At 44.6% G+C, this 20,894-nt stretch overlaps 1 protein-coding gene across 1 annotated transcript in view; it reads left to right on the forward strand.

Moving 5' to 3' along the window:
* The window catches only part of ATG2B (autophagy related 2B), a gene marked incomplete in the record, with an annotated part of 199,484 nt that overhangs the window by 102,923 nt on the left and 75,667 nt on the right, over positions 1-20,894 (forward strand). Inside the window, 3 exon segments of the mRNA XM_077466778.1 lie at positions 767-924; positions 11,162-11,334; positions 18,165-18,315. Of these exon segments, the coding sequence (XP_077322904.1) occupies positions 767-924; positions 11,162-11,334; positions 18,165-18,315 (482 nt within the window).

Consider the following 20,894-nt stretch of genomic DNA (forward strand, 5'->3'; position numbering starts at 1 on the left):
GCCTGCTCCCTTCACTGCAACCGGCCGGGGGTCTTTGTCTCAGCTTAGAGCAGCACTGCAAGTTATACCTGGATCACTATTGCAGGGGGATGCCTCGATTCTGACTTGTATCTGTGCAGACTTCTAGGAAAAAAGGAGTGTGCCAGTCACACAAGCAGGAAATTTAATTTCAGTGACCTGCTATACACCCAGACCGCCATATTTCAAGGAGGAGACATTTGGATTTTTGACATTTTTAGTAGATGAAGATAGCAGTTGAAGAATGAAATAAAAATAACATTTTTAATACCCTTATATTACAAAATGGTTTGTGTATACTATATGGCTGAAAGTTTGTAGACAATCATTCCAAATCCATGAAGATTATTGCAGAGCTGGCCCTCCCTTTGTGGATATGATAGTTAACACTATCAGATGTTGATCACGGATGAGACAACCTGGCTCGAAGGTGGCCAATTCATTCCAGTAGGGTTGAGGTCAGGGCTCTGTACAGTTCCTCCACACCAAACTCTGCAAACAAAGTCTTTATGTAGCTTCTTCTTGCCGAGGGTTACATTCAATGCGGGAACAGAATAGGGCCTTTCCCAAACTGTTATCACAAGGTTGAAAGCGCAACAATTGTCTAAATGCATTTGTATGCATTAATTGCACCCTGTGATGGAAACACCCAAACTCAATAGCTTAAAGGGCTGTTCACATACTTTTGTCCATATAATGTATGTTTGTCCATATAATGTGTGTTTTTATTCTTTTTTTTGTATTCCAGGATAAGTAATGACTTGCTCCTCTGGGAGCCCACTGCCCCTTCACCGGTGGAAACGTTTGAAAACTTGTCCTACGGAATAGGCCTGTCTGTCGCCAGCCAGCTGATTAACACTTTCAGTAAAGACTCCAATAGTGGGTTTAAATCCACTCTTCATTATGGTGAGTGCAGGTGTCACTGCAGGTTATTCCTTTAAAAAAAAAAAAATCTTAACCAGTTCCCGACCAGCGCACGCCGATGTACGTCGGCAGAATGGCTCAGGCAGGCATATTGGCATACAGGTACCTCCAATATTCAATGCTGCCCTGCCATAGCGAGCTGGTGGCGCGCTCGCGTTCCGGTCGGGACACCCGTGAGTCCGGTCGCGGGTCCCGCGGACTTGATTGCTGCGGGCATACCCGCGATCGTCTCACGGGACGGCTGAATGGAGAAATGCCATTGTAAACAGCATTTCTCCATTCTGCCTAGCAACTAGTGATGCTGATCTCTGCTCCATGTGATTGGAGCAGAGATCAGTGTTCACTAAATGAAAGCCCAACCCCCCCCCCCCCAGTTAGTAACACACCCCTAGGAACACTTACCCCTACACTGCCACCCCCTGGTTAACCCCTTCACTGCCAGTGTCATTTACACAGGAATCACTGCATTTATATAGCAGTGATTGCTGTATAAATGACAATGGTCCCAAAAATGTGTCAAAAATGTCCGATGTGTCGGCCATAATGTCGCAGTCACAATAAAAATCGCTGATCGCCGCCATTGCTACAAAAAAAAAAAAAATTATTAATAAAAAGGCCATAAAACTATCCCTATTTTGTAAACACTATAACTTTTGCGCAAACCAATCAATCGCTTATTGCGATTTTTTTTTTTTTTTTTATTTACCAAAAATATGTAGAAGAATACGTATCGGCCTAAACTGAGGGAAATTTTTTTTTTTATATATATATTTTTGGGGGATATTTATTATAACAAAAAGTAAAAAATAATGCGTTTTTTTTTCAAAATTGTTGCTCTATTTTTGTTTATAGCGCAAAAAAAAAAATTAAAACCGCAGGGGTGATCAAATACCACCAAAAGAAAGCTCTATTGGTGTGGAAAAAAAGGACATCAATTTTGTTTGGGAGCCACATCGCACGACCGCGCAATTGTCAGTTAAAGTGACGCAGTGCCGAATCGCAAAAAGTGGTCTGGTCTTTGACCAGCAAAATGGTCCGGTCTGTAAGTGGTTAATGTAGCATTGACCCCTGAAGGAGCTGCTGAATTTGTTTGGGCCTGCACTCTGCTAGTCAACCCCCACTGACTTGGTTCAATCCCCTTGACACAGCTGTGGTGCAATGTTGGTGTGAAGCTAATGGTGAAGGATAACCCCACAATATGCAATATAACAACAGTATACCTTTGTTATTACCTGGGTATCCGAAGCTCCACCTGCTGGGAAAAGAACAACACTCCACACCAGTTGTACTTAACCAAGAACATATATTTACTGAGGTTAGTGTAAGGTAGTAGTTACAGCATTTGCACTGTCACATCAACATAATGTGACAACACAGTAGGAACACACAACAGTATGCACATGTACAGTTGTCTTAAGTGATCCCGGAGAATGTGTCTCCAATTGGGACTAGTGCTCAAAGTGACTACACCTTACTCTGGGCACCTTCCCACTTCCAGCACACTCTGGTTACTACAGAATTTCAGGGTTAATAATGAAATACACACAATCACTAGGGAGCTCCCCCTACTTTAATAAGATGCAAGGCCTTGCAATACAAGATGCAGTCTTTTGATCTTCTTTCTTCTGCTAACTATTTGTGTTTGTAACAATTGTAATCCAACAGTGACACAAAAAGGGTTAACGCGAGAATGAGTATTTAGAAGTGTTCCTGTAGTGTGATACACCTGTAATTGCTTTGGAATAACACAGTACTAATAGTATTGTAATGAATAGGCTTGAGGCCTGCTTAAACTCAGTCTTTACTTTGGTTCTCCTCCGTGGGACTACAGGTCACAGCAACACTGTGTTAAAGTACTAGGTGTATGAAAGGGCTTTTAGGAAACTGTGGGCAACAGCCCTCTCACCAAACTGGGTCTGAAGAATAAGTCAGCTCCACTCCACTGGTCTCAGTCTATTTCTATCCGGCTGGCTCCGCCACATCGCTCCACTTCACAAGGTCACCAGGAGCTCTCAGTTACTGTCGTCAGGGTGCCTCTGGATCCTTCCTGATCCGACCACACTGCTGTCCCAACACGCTGTGGTGTGAAGTTCTCCTCTGGCTTCCGATTGCTGCTCCGCACCAAGCAGGCCGCAGTTCTCTGGAGACCTCCTCACAGGTCCTTACAGGCAGGCCATGCGTCCAGAAGAGAAAGAAAATGGCCACGCGTGTCCTTTTATACCTACCCAGCATGCAGTTCAGTACAGGGTGATCATGGGTAGGTCACCTAGCCTTCTGGGTAGGTAGGTCATAGCAAAAATGTAAACAGTCACTTCCTCTTTCTAGTGCTATAGAAGGAAAAATAATTGAAGTCTGTTTCCTGTTTTTGGCCACTAGATGGAGCCAAATACTAAGCTATAACCTTGCTCATAGACTTACATTATAAAGCATTAATAGGCAAAAATGGCAGCGCTACATTATTTTTTGGAAATGGAGTGGAAAAGGGTTTGAACAATTTACGTTGCTTTGGCCACAACTGGTGTCTTTCTCTTCACTTTCTAGTCTAGTTGATGGGTGTTAGACAAAACAAGGGCATCAGGCTGAATGGAAAGTAAAGGTAAATCTCTTCAACAGGAACAGCACTTACTATCCGACAAAGGTTCCAAATCTTTATATACCATAAAAAATAAATAGAAATCGTGGCTTGAGCTTGGCCATAAAGTAGTACTATGGTCAAAATTTTGTGTATATGTGTGTGTATATATATATATATAGCGCTATCTATTATAGATACACAGTGCTCAGTAAGGTTAGTGATATATCTTGGATTACAAAATCTTCAGTTTTACTCAAATTAGTTGATGCAAAAAAAAAAAATATATATACACCTCACAACAAAAACGACTACATCTAGTATTTTGTATTACCTCCACGATTTTTAAGGACAGCACCGGGTCTTCTAGGCATGGAATAAACTATTTCTTAAAGTGGAAGTAAACCCTAATGAGTTTACTTCCTCTTTCATTCCCTGCAAAGGTAAAGCATAATGGACTACTATGCATCGCATCGCATCACACAGTAGTCCATTATGTGTCACTTACCTGACACAGGAGCCAGCAAAGTCACCGATGTCCCCTGTAGTCCGGCGCATCCATCTTCTCGGTGGGGTCTCGCTGCTCTGCCGCTGTCATCTTCGTCGTTGACGATGCCGCACTCAGTGCGTCTGCACGCCGCTGTCTATGGTGCATGCGCCGTAGACAGCGGTGCCTGTCTTTCGGCAAATATCTCCTAAACCGTGTAGGTTTAGGAGATATTTCTTGGACCTACAGGTAAGCCTTAATCTAGGCTTACCTGTAGGTCAAAGTGTGTTGTAAGGGTTTACAACCACTTTAACTAACTGCAGTGAACTTGCATTGTTGCTCTACACTGCTGTCAAGGTGTAAACTTCCGTGGCCGGCCTGGATGTCTCTCTGAGATGGTTGCAGTTCCATCTTTGTTAAATTTTTGTATCGCTTTTGCTGCAATATTCTGACTGATAAGTAAATCTTTGCTGATCTTCTTGTAGCCGTCGCCTTTCTCGTGTAAATATTCACATCTATGGGTTTTGTGGCCGGTGAATTTTTGGAAAGGGTCAGGGACTTTTTTTTCCCCATGTTTTGCGTGTAATAGACCTCAGTGGAATCGCACCAGAATCAAAAGTGTTGTGTTTGTGATTTTTTTTTTTTTTTTTTTTAAGGTATTTTGCGTTTTATATTTGCTTTTTAAAACACTGTTGCTAAGGACGCCCCCCCCCCCCCCCCCCCAAAGCACCTTGGTCTCATGTTGATGGGGACAAGGGCCTCTTCCCAACAACCCTGGGCTGGAAGACTGGTGTAAGGCAGCCTTAGTATAAGGGCGGCCTTTATTTGTTTTTAGCAGGTAACCGGCGGCGAGGAAGAAGACAGCTCGGGGCTTCTTTTTTAATAAAGGCTCTTGTTTTCTGTTAACATAACACTGCTTTTTGGGGTGAAACTGGTAAGGGTACGATTCAGATGGGGTGGGTGGGAACTGAGGGGCGGTCGCTTGTCCCTTTCCTGACCTGTTGGGCTGCATGCTTGGATAGGGGTCTGCTATGGATTTTTTTTTCTTTTTGCTGGCAATTTTATTTTATTTTTTTGCTGACTGCTGATGAATCATCGGTTGTCAAGGACATGGTGGCCGGCTTTCCGGCCCCCTCCTTAGCAACCAGCTACCGTATTTATCGGCGTATAACACACACCCCAAGTTTAGGAGGGAATTTTAAGGGAAAAAACTTTTAGGAGGGAAATTTAAGGAAAAAAAAACTTACATTTAAATGCCCATCAATGCAGCCTTATCAGTGTCCATCTGAAGCCTTGTCAGTGTCATTTACAGCCTTGTCCTGCAGCCTGTCCATCATTGCAGCCTGTCCATCATTGCAGCCTGTCCATCATTGCAGCCTGTCCATCATTGCAGCCTTGTGCATCGTTGTCCTCTTGTGTTAATTGCAAATTTTATTTTTAAAAATGGCGCTGCCGAGATGTCCTGTGTATCTTGGCGGCGCCCGGTAGTTCTTCAGCTCTTTATGCGGCCGCCTTCGGCTCTACTCGCGGCTTTCTGCCGTGTTTGGCCATTCTCGGCGGTTTTCCAAGAATGGCCGAAGGCGGCCGAAAGCAGCGAGAAGAGCCGAAGGCAGGCGAAAGCCACGAGTAGAGCCGAAGGCGGATGAAAGCCGCCCGGAGGCTCAAAATCGCTCAGAAATCGCGGAAGATCGACGTATAACACGCACCCGCGATTTCCCCATATTTTAAGGGGAGAAAGGTGCGTGTTATACGGTATATACACTGTGTATAAATACAGTATATATAGTGTGTTTTAGGCTGGGTTCACATTGCAGCGATGCGGGAACGCCGCGAATCCGCGGCGGGTTCCCGCATCGCATGCCTCCCGGCGGCAGTTCACACTGCCCTATGCGAACTGCTGGGAGTATCAGTGAAACGTTAATGACACCCCCAGATCAGTTCGCATATCGCAGTGCGATCTGCAAACTCAGGCAGGAATCGGATCGCATGGTGTGAACACCCATGCGATCCGATTCTGCTGCGGACCAAAAAAAGGGTCCTGTGCGAGTTTGGGGCGGATGTGATGCGAATTCAGCCCTACTATATGTATGGCTGAACTCGCATCGCACAGAGATCGGATGTGATTTGCACTGCAGTGCGGTGCGAATCACATCCGGTTCTCGCTTCCGCAGCAGTGTGAACCCAGCCTAATAAATAATTAGACTCTGTAGTTGAATTCTTGTTAATTAGGGTTATGTTGTCTATAGTTTAACTTTGCCCGTAAGACTTTCATTGGGGTGTATTCATTTTTGCAGCATGGTCTTGAATGAATTTGTTAGTGAAAATACTTTTTTTTTTTTTTTTTGTGTGTGTGCAAATGAACAAATCTTGGTTGCAATCAATGGCCCACATATGTGGGAGTATTTTGTAGTATAGTGTCCCATAGATAGAAAATGTTGATTCTGAAAGGAAAGTAAAGGTTTTCTGACAAATCTGTTGGGGTGTACTCCTTTATGCTGAGCACTGTGTGTGTGTGTTTATGTATGTGTATGTGTATGTATATATATATATATATATATATATATATATATATATGTGTGTGTGTGTGTGTGTGTATGTATATATATATATATATATATATATATATATATATGTATATGTGTGTGTGTGTGTGTATATATATATATATATATATACCGGTGTGTGTATGTGTATGTATATGTATATATATATATATATATATATATATATATATATACACACACACACACCGGTATGTCCGAAGTGACGAGCTAGCTGCACACAACTCCTCTATGATCACTTTCAGGATTCTGTAGCAGAGGTGCATGAAGCCTGGTACACACAACCCAGCGGCCTGAATGAAGGAAAACCTGAGGAGCTCAGGAGAAGCCACTGTACTAACTATGCACTGTTGGTACCGCAATCTCCCCGCTGAGCTATTGTGTTCTGACTGCCCCCCACCAGAACATTCGCAGCCATTGGTTGCAAGTCCTAATCGGATGGCAATAGGATGCTTGTTTTCCAGCTGCACGTTCGACAGAAGCTGGCCAGGCTGATGTACACACGGGCTGCATATTCGGTCTGCGTGTACCAGGCTTTAGGATGATATGAAGCTGTATTTATCTATTTTTTTAAATTGAGTTATCAATGGTTCATTCGTTACATTACAGATTTGTAAACGGACACATACTGCATTTACCTCTCTTGTACATGAACAACACAGGTGCTGGTCATCATAGCCTGACTCCGCTCTTCATTCAAAATATGAAAGAATCTCAGCCTCACTTCACTTGGCTCCTCTTGCAGTATTATTTTTATCAATCGATGAATTAATTGCATATAGGAATGTCTTCTCCTAAAAGCCAACCTTCCTTAAAGTGGTTGTAAACCCTTACAACACACTTTGACCTACAGGTAAGCCTAGATTAAGGCTTACCTGTAGGTCCAAGAAATATCTCCTAAACCTACACGGTTTAGGAGATATTTGCCGAAAGACAGTCACCACTGAGCGCGCCACGGTCAACGGACTACAGGGGGCAGCGGTGACTTCGCTGGCTCCTGTGTCAGGTAAGTGACACATAATGGAATACTATGTGATGCGATGCGATGCATAGTAGTCTATTATGCTTTACCTTTGCAGGAAATCAAAGAGGAAGTAAACCCGTTAGGGTTTACTTTCTCTTTAAAGTGGTTGTAAACCCTCCCCCACAACTTTGTCCCATGTAAATCAGCATAAAAAACCCTAATGAACACTGCTTGTAGATATCTCCTTACTTAGTCTTGTTGTAATCCTTTTTGTTCTGTAGAATGAAGTCACTGAGCATGCCCAGATCTCCCATGATTTAAGGCACACTCTCTATGTCTTATCTATCTGTTATCAGGACTTCCTATGGCACAACACTGAACTCTGCTAATCACTCAGAGCTTCCTCCTACACACCATGTGACCATGTGATATGACATACAGTCTAGACTTGGCCATTACTGCAGTCTTATCAGCTGAAGCTGATAAGTCTGACAAAGGCAAACATTAGACAATTGGCACAAGTAAATACTATGAAATAAAACAAGTCGGCTATGAACAGGGAAGCAGGGTTGCCATAGAAACGTTGGATTGAGAAGGAGGCTTGGTTAACAGTACAGGAAGTGCTCAATGTAAGGGCGGAAATACACTCCACTGTGGACTCAGAAAACAATACTTAAGATGGCGCTGCCTAACCCTTGGAAACAAGTTTTTTAAAGTTTCTTTAAACAGTAAGTAATATGTGATTTGAGCTGGATTACAGTGGCTATAGTCTGATAATTACTTATTATAATGGACTAAATAAAAAGAAGCATCAGAGTGGGAGAGTTTACTTCCTCTTTAACATGTTTCACCGCTCCTGGCTTGCTGATTTTTTATTATTTTTTTTTAAAAACTGGTCCAGCTTACTCGTAGACAGGCAATGCTTTATAGGTCAGGGCTCTAGCTTTTTACTTTCATATTTCGGCCCTACACGCAAACACAGTTTGGCGCGCACTAAACTTTTTCCCCTAGTTGCATGCCGCTGGTGAAGTCAAGCTGTCAATCACAGTTTGCATGTCAAAGACCCCTCTCCCCATGACAATCGCGGGGGTCACTGTTCTCTGCATATATCACTTGCCAGCAGGAGGGCTAAAGATGGAGAGCCAGACTTTGCTGATGACTTGGGCAAAAAAGTCAGTGTTTCCATATGAGTAACAGCCCTATTTAGTCTGCGTAGGCTGCATGAATTTTAAATGTACAAGCTATGTGTGTGAAAAACATCTGAAGCAGTGTAATATGAAGGTACCGCTATATTTACATGATTGGGGAAAAGAAAGGTTCACTTTAAGACCCCTTTCACACCACACCGCCCATAGCGTCGGCGGTAAAACCCCCGCTATTTTTTAGATTTGCGGCACATTTAGGCCGCTAGCGGGGCGCTTTTACCCCCGCTAGCGGCTGAGAAAGGGTTAAAACCGCCGGCAATATGCCGTAATAGCTGCGTTTTGCCGACGGTATTACAGCACTGCCCCGTTGATTTCAATGGCAGCGATGGAGGAGCGGTAAACACACCGCTCCTTCACCGCTCCAAAGAAGCTGCTGGCAGGACTTTTCCCTGACGTCCTGCCAGAGCACCGCTGAGGGCTTTCACACTACAGACAATGGTGCAGCTTTTTTAGGGCGGATTGCAGGCGCTATTTCTAACGCTATAGCGCCTGCAAAACGCCCTGGTGTGAAAGGGGTCTAAAGTGCTACAAAACCCACAACAGTGAAATCAGTCTGTATATGCAGCAAAACATGCTTGTTATACTCACCGTGGAATCTAAGGGGTTAATCCTCTGCATTGTGTACAAAGGCTGTTTGATCCTGTATGCACAGATCATCTCCTCCTTGCATTGCTCCCAAAACGTGTCCGGATTAGACAGAATTACTGGAGTCAGGCTGCACATGCTCAGTTTGGTGTGTATTACTATATAGTTTTTTATTTATTGTTTTCTTGGGAGAGTGCATGTGATCAGCACAGGGCCAGATAGAGGGTCAGGGGTCCTGCATCCTGATAGGACCATCCAGCATAGGATAGGACCTATCCAGACATGGATAGAAGTCACAAGACTGATCTAACTGCTGATGAGAAAAGGTAACAAAAAGCAAGATGAAGAGATCAAAATAACTATACCACATCCCAAATGTAAATATTCAAAACCAGAACTAGGGGGGAAAAAACAGAGGCTGGAAGGTGACCAACCTCTGGACTTTAAACGGTATCGAATTGATTAGGTCAAAATATTACAGTTTAAAAAATGTTAAATTTTGTTTTTACAAAATAAAATCATAAAATATAAGAAACATTGATCCATAACAATAAATATATGCATAATTCACAACATAAATGCATAGAATGCTACCACTCTCAACATGTTTCGCTCGTTCGAGCTTCCTCAGGAGATTGGTGGTACAACTTGTTGTATATGCTGCAATAGTAAATTCAAATAAGAAAACATCTATTTAAATAAAGAAAAAAATATATACATGTATTCATACAAATAACAATCAAAAATCTAAGCCCTTGTACACACGGTCGGAGATTCCGACAACCAAATCCATCGGAGTAATTCCGACGAATTAATTCCGGAAGAGGTCTGGAAGTGATGTTGCATACACACGGTCGGACTAAGTTGTCGGAAAATCTGATTGTACATAACGTGATGACTTTATTTTGTTACAAGGGGACTACGTTCAGGCTAGTAGCCAATAGTTTTGGTCTAGGAATTTGATCTGAGCATGCGTGGCACTTTGTCCGTCGGAGTAGGCTACACATAATCGGAGCATTTTGTTGGAAAATTTTAAGGGCAAGTTGAAAAAATTGGTCCGTCGGAATATCCGAAACAGTCCGATGCAGACCACACACAGTCGGAATATCTGACAAAACGGTCCGATAGGAAACATTCCGACGGAATCTCCGACCGTGTGTACAAGGGCTAATAGTTGCAGGGGCATAGAAAGCATATGACCAGGAGTAGCAAAGAACAAATCTCACCACATCAGACTAGGTTCCAATGACTAAATTCCAATGGTAACAATACAGCTGGTAGAACACATCAAAAATTTATAGTGGGGTTAAAATCTAGAGTAATGCAGCCGCTGCAAAATGCGCTATTTTGCAGCGGCTGTATTACCCTAGATTTCAACCCCACTTATTTGAATTTACTATTGCAGCATATACAACAAGTTGCACCACCAATCTCCTGAGGAAGCTCGAACGAGCGAAACATGTTGAGAGTGGTAGCATTCTATGCATTTATGTTGTGAATTATGCATATATTTATTGTTCTGTATCAATGTTTCTTATATTTTATGATTTTATTTTGTAAAAACAAAATTTAACTTTTTTTATACTGTAATATTTTGACCTAATCAATTCGATACTGTTTAAAGTCCCGAGGTTGGTCACCTTCCAGCCTCTGTTTTCTTCCCCCCTAGTTCTGGTTTTGATGAGGAAAAGTATTTAGCGGTTTATATTTCTTAAAATGATTGCATTTCCGGGTACTGTGGGAGACCAGATATGATGAATGCAGGGTCCTGGGTTTAGTAACAATTGAGTACTTTTTCCATATTTTATGGGAGGCCTTTAACTAGCAATGGCTTTATCTCCACAGAAGATGACAGTGGTTCAGAAGAGGAGACCTTGCAGTATGAATATATCCTGGATTCAAACTATCACTGTCGCAGAAGAAAGAAACTGGAGTGTCAAAGCAAACACTCGCAGAGTTTCCTGTCTGTCCTGGTTAACATTAACCATGGGCTGGTCTCCGTCTATACAGATGTTAAGGTAACACAGTGACCGTCTCATTCTATATGTGCTTGTTGATGATTTTTGCTGCAGCATGTTTTGTGTACACTGTACAGTTCATGACTATTGTAGGCAGCATGATTACTCAGTGTCACCTTACAAAATGATAGCACTAGACCCCTTTCCCACTGGGGCGTTTTTCAGGCGCTTTAGTGTTAAAAAAAAGCGCCTGTAAAGCGCTTGAAAGAAGCCTCATCTGCAATCCCAATGTGAAAGCCCGAGTGCTTTAAGAGCCCTTTCACAATGTCAGCGCCCAAAAAACGCTTGTAAAGCGCCGCTTAAACTAGCAGCGCTTTACCAGCGTTTTTCAAGCGTTATTGGGGCGCTTTTAACCCCCGCTAGTGGCCAAATAAAGGGTTAAAAGCTCCCACAAAACGCTGCTGCCAGTAGCGCTTTTCAGGCGTTTTACAGGCGCTTCCCATTGATTTCAATGGGAAGGGGGCGCTTTAGGCGCATTGTATTCACCACTCCAAAAACGCTGCAAAGAAGCTGCTTGCAGGACTTTTTTGACGCCCTGCCAGTGCAGAGTCTGTGTGAAAGCACTCTGGCTTTTACATTGGGATTGCAGTTGCGGCTTCTTTCAGGCGCTTTACAGGCGCTTTTTTTTAAAGCTAAAGCTCCTGAAAAACGCGCCAGTGTGAAAGGGATCTCAGTGTGAAAGCACCCGCGTTTTTTCATTGGGATTGCAGTTGCGGCTTCTTTCAAGCGCTTTACAGGCGCGTTTTTTAACACTAAAGCGCCTGAAAAACACCCCAGTGTGAAAGGGGTCTAAAGCTGGCCATAGATCAATTGATGGATTGATATTCAGCTGGTTCAGCAGGGCCTGGCTGCCATGTATGGCTGTTCCCGTTCATAGTTGGGGTAAATCCCTGGTATACCTCGAGTGTGTGGGGGAATCTGTTCAGCCCGATCCAATCGTGCACCCCATCGAATAGTGCCCGGTATGTACTGTGCATGCGCTGTAGCTGAACAAAAAGGAAAAAAACTGAGCCAGGTATGGCCAGCTTATTGCTTACTGAGGTATATCTGAGTAATAAAAAAAAAAATATCAAGTTAGTGTAATGGGTTTACATTAGGCACCATAATTGATGGAAGATGATCCGCAACTCCATACATGCTTTTAAATACAGTAGTACCTTGGATTACAAGCATAATTAATTTCAGAAGCATGCTAGTAATCCAAAGCACTTGTATATCAAAGCTAGTTTCCTCATAGGAATCAATGGAACTAGTGTACGCAGTACCACATATGGCCAGAGGTGGGGGGTGCCGGTGTCCTGTCAAATACTGTTCCCCGTCGGATAGTGTCCGCTGTGTACTACGCATGCGCAGTATACATGACAAGCAGATTCCGAAAATAACCGAAGATGAACGGCGCCTGCGCCGTGAGTCCAGGTTCAAGCCCCGCCATCCAAGTGGACATAGAGTTAGAATATAAAAGAGCCGAGAGACTCTATGTGCAGCCCTATGTACACTTGGATGGTGGGGCTTACACCTGGACTCATGGCGCAGGCGCCGTTCATCTTCTGAGATTTTCCGAATCTCCTTGTGCTCTGTACTGCGCAAGCGATGCGCCTGCTCAGTACGGGGTGGACAGTATTCGATAGGCAGACATTTTTGGACAGAACACTGGTATTCTGTCGAAGTGCCCCCCCGTCGAATAGTGCCCAGTATGTACTGCGCATGCACCGTACGGAACAGCTGATTTGCCGATCAACTGGGCTGACGTAACCAGGGCGCATGCGCACAGCGTAGGAGATGTCTCTGGATGGGAGATACCATTTAAATTTGCCTGTGAAATGGTATCTCCCATCGAGGGAAGCCTCCTACGATGTGCGCATGCGCCCTGGTCATGTCCCTCAAGCTGATCGGCTCCGTCCTGCGCATGCACTATTTGATGGGGGGGCACTTCACGACAGAACACCGGCACCTCCACACCTCTGGCCACATGCAGTACTGCACACCCCAGAGGCTTGAATCCTGCTTGTCTTGTGAGACAACGCTCGCAAATCGAGTTAGGATTTAAAAAAATAAACGGTTCGTATTGCGAAGCGCTTGTAAACTGCGTTACTCACAATCCGAGGATTTAATGTATATCCAAATTTATTGATGCTCCGTAAAAAAACAGATAAGTACAGCAGATGTTAACGCATTTCATTCATAATGGCCTTGTTCACAAGATTAGGCACAATAAGGTTGCAACGGATCAAAAAACTCACAGATCGGATCGTCCTCGGATCAGAGTCACGGATTGGATCATTTTTCGGATCAGTGAATAATGTTGATACCTGTGAAAAATCCACCACCATATAGTCCCCACTGTAATATCCACATTCTCCCCCACTATAATATTGGCTGGGTATGGCTGAGCGTGGCTGGGTGTCGCAGAGTATTGGCAGGCAGGGTGTCGCAGAGTATTGGCAGGCAGGGTGTCGCAGAGTATTGGCAGGCAGGGTGTTGCAGAGTATTGGCAGGCAGGGTGTTGCAGAGTATTGGCAGGCAGGGTGTCGCAGAGTATTGGCAGGCAGGGTGTCGCAGAGTATTGGCAGGCAGGGTGTCGCAGAGTATTGGCAGGCAGGGTGTCGCCGAGTATTGGCAGGCAGGGTGTCGCCGAGTATTGGCAGGCAGGGTGTCGCCGAGTATTGGCAGGCAGGGTATCGCCGAGTATTGGCAGGCAGGGTATCGCCGAGTATTGGCAGGCAGGGTATCGCCGAGTATTGGCAGGCAGGGTATCGCCGAGTATTGGCAGGCAGGGTATCGCCGAGTATTGGCAGGCAGGGTATCGCCGAGTATTGGCAGGCAAGGTATCGCCGAGTATTGGCAGGCAGGGTATCGCCAAGTCTTTGCTGGGTATCGCCGAGTCTTGCTGGGTATCGCCGAGTCTTGCTGGGTATCGCCGAGTCTTGCTGGGTATCGCCGAGTCTTGCTGGGTATCGCCGAGTCTTGCTGGGTATCGCTGGGTATCGCCGGGTATCGCCGGGTATTGCTGGGTATCGCAGGGTATCGCTGGGTATCGCTGGGTATTGCCGAGTATTGCTGGGTATTGCCGAGTATTGCTGGGTATTGCCGAGTATTGCTGGGTATTGCCGAGTATTGCTGGGTATTGCCGAGTATTGCTGGGTATTGCTGGGTATTGCAGAGTATTGTAAGGTATTGGCAGGGTATGGAGGGATGGCTGCTTCCATCTCAGGATCTCTCCCCTCCACTGTACGGATTAGTACAGAGAGGGGAGAGAGGAACCGGCGTCATGACATGACGCCCATTTGTTTACAAGTGATCACTCCGTCGGAGCGATCACAGTGTAAACAGTCTGGGTGTAGAAAGATGGCCGCCGCTTCGGAGCTAGGCCGAAGCCGCTGCGTTTCCTAAGGCCTAGACAGCGGAGCGCTCCTCTGATCGCGGCATGTGCCGATCCGAGCGGGGCACCCCTAATTATGACTATGCATCTGGCAGTTTGGCAGAAAAAAAGCTTTCCGCTTGTAAACACCTCTAAACGCATTTTAGCGCTTGGGCGTTAATCCATTTCAATAGCCAGAATAAACTATGGCCAATGAAATAAATTCATGCCCAGCACTTGATGCCTGTAAATGCACCTAAATGCTTGTATAAGTCTTATGCCCTTGTACACACGGTCGGACTTTCCGACCACAAAATCCGTCTGATTTTTTTCCGAAGTATTCTGTCCTAAACTGGTGTTGCATACACGCGGTCGGACAAAGTTGTTGGAAAATCTAATTGCTCGGAACGTGTTGACGTTCGTTCGTTATGACGGGACTACGTTCAGGCTATTAAACCAATAGCTTTGGTCTCGTAATTTGATCTGAGCATGCGTGGCACTTTGTCCGAGCGGAATTCTCTACAAACGATCGGACAAAGTCCAATCTGATTTTTTTTGTCGGAAAATTTGAGATCCTACTCTCAAATTTTTTCCGTCGGAAATTTCCAACGGAAAAAGTCGGATAGAGCCCACAAACGATGGGATTTTCCGTTAATATAATATGATCGGACCTTTTCCGTCGGAATTTCCGACCGTGTGTACAGGGGTACTTTTAGTGTCAGGTGTCTTTTCTGACAAAACGCTTCTCCTAGGAGGAAAGACTTCTGGGAGAGTTTTCAAAAACATCCTGTGTACGTGAGGCTTTTAAATAAGAAGCCGAGGAAAAGTAAGGCCTTCAGCATAACTTTCAGGCTTGTGTTATTCTTTGTCAAAAGTAATGGTGGTACTTGGCCAGTAAGAGTGGCCTCTACTACGTCTACTACAGAGTCACTTTAGTAACTAATCTTTAGGAATTTCTGTCTTCTTTTAACAGGTTGGGGCCAGGGTCAGGCAAGGAGAAAAAAATTGCCTTTTATTTTTCATTTTAAAAATCGACACTTAGGCCTCTTTCACACGGGGCGGATCAGTAATGATCCGCCCCATGATGATCCGCTCGCTCAGCGGGGATCGCTCAGTTGTCCCTGCTGAGCCGGCGGCGGACAGGGCGGTCTCCGCACACTATGGGGATCGGATGAGCACGGACCGCCTGCCCGTGTTCATCTGGTCTGCTCTGCAGACGGACAGAAAAATCGGATTTTCCTCCGTCTGCAGAATCGGACAGTTGCGGAGGCGGACAATAGCGGGTGTCTGCGGATACTCATCCGCAGACACCCGCTATCCCATAGGGATGAATGTATGCCCGTATTTCATCCGCAAACGGATGGATGAAATACGGACGTACCATCCGCATGTGTGAAAGGGGCCTTAGGGGTCTATTTTATATAAATAAATAAAAATTGCGAATGTCTCAATATTCATGCATGCGTAACAAACATGCTACTAAAATGCTACTTTCAGCTGAGGTACCTCCTGGCAAAGCACTTTTGTCCCCATATTGAACAGAACAAGGGCCAATTCCCCACAACCCTGGCCTGGTAGCTGTGGGGGTCTCTGCAGGTAGGTTGGGGGGGGCAGTGTTTATTAGAATCTGGAAAATCTTTAAAAATAAGGGTGCCACTGGATATACCCCCTTTGCATGTGAATGAGTAAAGGGGTACGTACTCATTTACAAAAAAAGTCAATGGTAAATAAACACACACACACACACTTTTTACCTTTAAAAAAAAAAAAAAAAAAAAAAAAAAAAATATATATATATATATATATATATATATATATATATATATATATATATATATATATATATATATATATATCTCCTACAGTGTAAATCAACTGCCAGTCATGTTGTCCAGCAATGCAAAACCACATCAATCGCAATGCCTGACACCCGCCAAATAAAAGAAAAAAAGCCATCTGACGTGTTGGAACCCGTCGTTTGACTCCTACTGCATGCCTTCTCCTGGTCTCTGCCACCACAATATAAGCAAAGGGGCAGGCCTTCGGGGTGACACCATTGACCATATTTGGTCAATGAGAGACTGTGGTTTGGCATGGTTCATGATCGACCGGTCATCAGGCCTTAGCGCTTTAACAAAGTTGGGTGTGTCTGAGCCTATGTGGCTGCAAACCTAAAGAAATGTATTGTGTAGTCATTTGATAATGCTGTTAGGGAGCTCATCAGAACACGGCTGTACAGTGGTTATAATAACTAAAGGTTATTGTAGATTAAAGTGGAAATCCAGCCAAAAAGTAAGTAGAGGATGTCAGTAGTAGCGCCCCCCTTGTGTCTCTTGTGACAGGTTTCACATCTGCACTATAGGACTTAAAGAGGAAGTAAACCCTGATGAGTTTACTTCCTCTTTCATTCCCTGCAAAGCTAAAGCTTAATGGACTACTATGCATCGCATCGCATCGTATAGTAGTCTATTATGTGTCACTTACCTGACACAGGAGCCAGCGAAGTCACCGCTGTCCCCTGTAGTCCGGCACATCCATCTTCTCAGTGGGTCTCGCCGCTCCGCCGCTGTCATTCGGCGAAGCCACGATGACGTCACTCCCGCGCATGCGCACGGGAGCTGCCACTCGCGGCATATCGCCGTTGTCCACGGCGCGCTCAGTGCGCCTGCGCGCCGCTGTCTAAGGCGCATGTGCCGTAGACAGCGGTGCCTGTCTTTCGGCAAATATCTCCTAAACCATGTAGGTTTAGGAGATATTTCTTGGACCTACAGGTAAGCCTTAATCTAGGCTTACCTGTAGGTCAAAGTGTGTTGTAAGGGTTTACAACCACTTTAATGGCTCCATCAAGGCTTTAGCGCTGGTATTGATGATGACATATAAATGTTAACTCTGATCTACAATTAATGCAGAATTGAAAGTATTTTTTTTAACAAACTAATAAAGGAACCTCCCTTCAACTTGGCGTCAACCTCTTGCAATTCCCTATACAGCAGGGATATGCAATTAGCGGACCTCCAGCTGTTGCAAAACTACAAGTCCCATGAGGCATAGCAAGACTGACAGCCACAAGCATGACACCCAGAGGCAGAGGCATGATGGGACTTGTAGTTTTGCAACAGCTGGAGGTCCGCTAATTGCAGATCCCTGCTATACAGCTTCATTCTGGGCCTGGCAAAACAGGGAGCCAATCAGGTGTGCTGCATGCAGATGTATTGACAATAAGCACACTGATAGGAAGAGAGAACAGAGTGAGAAGAGGAATGACCTTCTCATTCTTCTGCTGTTTGCTCACTGTCCAATGAACAGTCTGAAGGTCGAGAGAGAACACTACTGTATTCCCTGTCTGTAACTGGTGTCCTCTGCCTGGCTTTACTGTGGGAGGGGGCTGTGAAAATTAACTGTTTTTTCTGGCGTTCACCTTTAACAATAGTATTTGTTCTATAAATTAAAATCTGATCGTTTGTGTTTGCAGCACCCTGATGGGCAGATAATGGAAGATAAACACGGGGAGTTCTGGCTGGAATTTAATACTGGATCCCTCTTTACTGTGACCAAATATGAAGGATTTGAGGACAAACACTACTTATGCCTACACGCCAGCTCTCTAAGTCTATGTCACCAGAGTAAGATAGTCCTCTTTTCTTTTTTTTTTTCATTGGCATTTTCTGCATTAAGAAAGACATTTCTCTTTCTCACTTTTTTTTTTTTTTTTTATCCCTTCTGATATATGATTTTGTATATGACATTCTTTTTAAATGTATAAACACAGGCTGGTCTTAACATTTCTTATTAAAGCTGATCTCCATGTTTTCTTGTCACTTTAAATCATTATTTTGGACCAAGCTGGTCCAAACTAACTATTTCCTTCACAAAGTTCTGCACTGGCTCTAAGCACTGTAGGAACTTGTGTACCTTGTACGTCACATTTGGCACCTTTCAGGGGGGTGCAGATACCTGTGTAATACAGTTATTTGCACCCACTTCCGGGCATAGACTCCCACGAGAGTCTACTCCTCTTCCCGTTCCTCCCCGATGTCTACTTGGAAAAACACACGGGTCCCAGAGACAGCAGGAACCATCCAGATTGCGCGCCGAGACTCACGCATGCGCAATAGGGAACCGAGAAGTGAAGCTGCAAGGCTTCATTTCCTGATTCCCTTAACGAAGATGGTGGCAGCAGCACCCGAGAGCCAATCGAGAGATCGGCTTCGGTTGCCGCCATCGCTGGCGACCTGGACAGGTAAGTGTCCATATTTTAAAAGTCAGCAGCTACAAAATACTGCAGCTGCTGACTTTTAATATATGGACACTTACCTATCCAGGGCGCCCGCGATGTCGGCACCCCAAGCCGATGTCTCGCTCGGCTCTTGGGTGCTGCTGCTACCATATTTTGTAGCTGCTGACTTTAAAAAAATAAAAATTTCGGCGGACTTCCGCTTTCAGCTTCATGCAGGTACAGTACTGGGTTAATCTACATGCAGGCCGCCGGACACATGGATTCCAATTGGGGTTATTTATTTTAGATATTTTTTAGAAACACATGATTAGAGCCTGAGGCTCTAATTGGCTTCAAAAATGGGGTAGGCTTGGGGCGCAGGGCACTGCTGACTGACTGGGGGGGGGGCAGCTGTGGGTGCATTGTTTGACGCCCCCACTGTTGGCGAAGAAGTCTCATAATGTCATACTCTCTGACACGGCCAATCAGAAGAAGCTTTGTATTCATTCACAGGATACAATGCTGCCTTTGAATGGCTGAGTGCCACTCAGACCGACTCTGATTTTGTTCCGGTGTGAAAGGCTAAGTCTCTGTCTCACAGCCAGAACCCAGCACTGTGTACTGTATGAAGCTGAAGGTACATACAGTTCCTACGGTGCTTAGAGCCAATGCAGCACTTTGTGAAGTAAATAGTTTGTTTGGAGCAGGTTGGTCCAACGTCCAGCTCCAACGTCCAGCGCGGGAATGTGTGTTTTTTTAGGCACCATTGTTACTGCAAGTTAACGGAGGGACACGAGCAAAGAGAGGCATGAAAGACACAGGCATTCCCTTTGACACATTTACTATTGCACCAGGCTAAGCATTAATAGCAGCAGCAGGGCTGGACTATTGCTCAAGCAGTGTATATGCGTTCCTTCTGGTAGTACCTCTGCTTTGTGCATTGGGCTATGGTTGGGGGGGGGGGGGGGGGGTAAAAGCACCGCAAAAAAGGGCTTTCAGAAAGACTTCTACAGCCACTAGGAAGCCTAAAACTATCTCAAAAAAGATGGCATCCTCCCCTGAGAGTGTTATGGCCCGTGAGCCATCAAGGACGTTGGATGTTGCAGCTGCTTTTAGCACTGCAGCCCCTGTATATATTACTGAAGAGGTTTTTTCCTCAACCATTTTAGGCTTGGGACAAAAAATTGATGCCTTAATCGCATCCCAGAGTGGGACTAAGCCTAATAGATCCCTGTCCATTACCCAAGACCCGCAAACTGAGGAGCAGGGGCGAGAGATAACGCGACCAGGAAGAGGCTGATGACTCCTCTTCTGAAGAGTCTAATATGGAAGGATCGGGTTCACAGGAAGAAAGGTTGTTGGTACAATCCCTCACTGAATTTGTCCACTCCGCTTTTGTTGCCAGTAGTGAAGTCATTCGATGAGCCCACTTCTTGTTTGGGTTCGCTAAAGCCTCCCCAACCTATTCATGATTTTCCTATCCTTTCATTACTGGAAAAGCTTATGTATTTTGAGTGGGAGCACCCAGATAAACAGTTTTTTTTCCTTCAAAAAAGTTTTCAACACTTTATCCTATGGAAGGAGAGTTTAATAAGAAATGGGGGATTCCAGCAATTGACGCTGCTATATCCTCTGTGAACACGAACTTGAATTTTCCTGTAGACAATGCTCAAATGCTGAAGTATCCAACGGATAAGAAGTTGGAATTCTTATTTAAAAAAAATCTGACAGGTTCAGTGGTTCAGCGATCGGGGTATGTCAGTCTTTAAAGGACAAGTTTAAAGAGGTTCTCAAGATTATTCCTGATCAGCAGGCCCAAGATTTGGCAGGGATAATAGAGACGTTATGTTTTACAGTAGACACTATGAAAGATTCTATTCTCCAAGCCTCATGGCTTATGCTCGGGCTGGTACATGTGAGTAGAGTTCTATGGTTGAAAAATTGGTCAGCCGAAGCGCCATGCAAAAAGCTCTTGGCTAGTTTTCC

Source organism: Lithobates pipiens, unplaced genomic scaffold (assembly GCF_037356315.1).
Source record: "Lithobates pipiens isolate NorthernLeopardFrog02 unplaced genomic scaffold, aLitPip1_a1.2 Scaffold_37, whole genome shotgun sequence".
In the NCBI taxonomy this organism is placed as follows: Eukaryota; Metazoa; Chordata; class Amphibia; order Anura; family Ranidae; genus Lithobates; species Lithobates pipiens.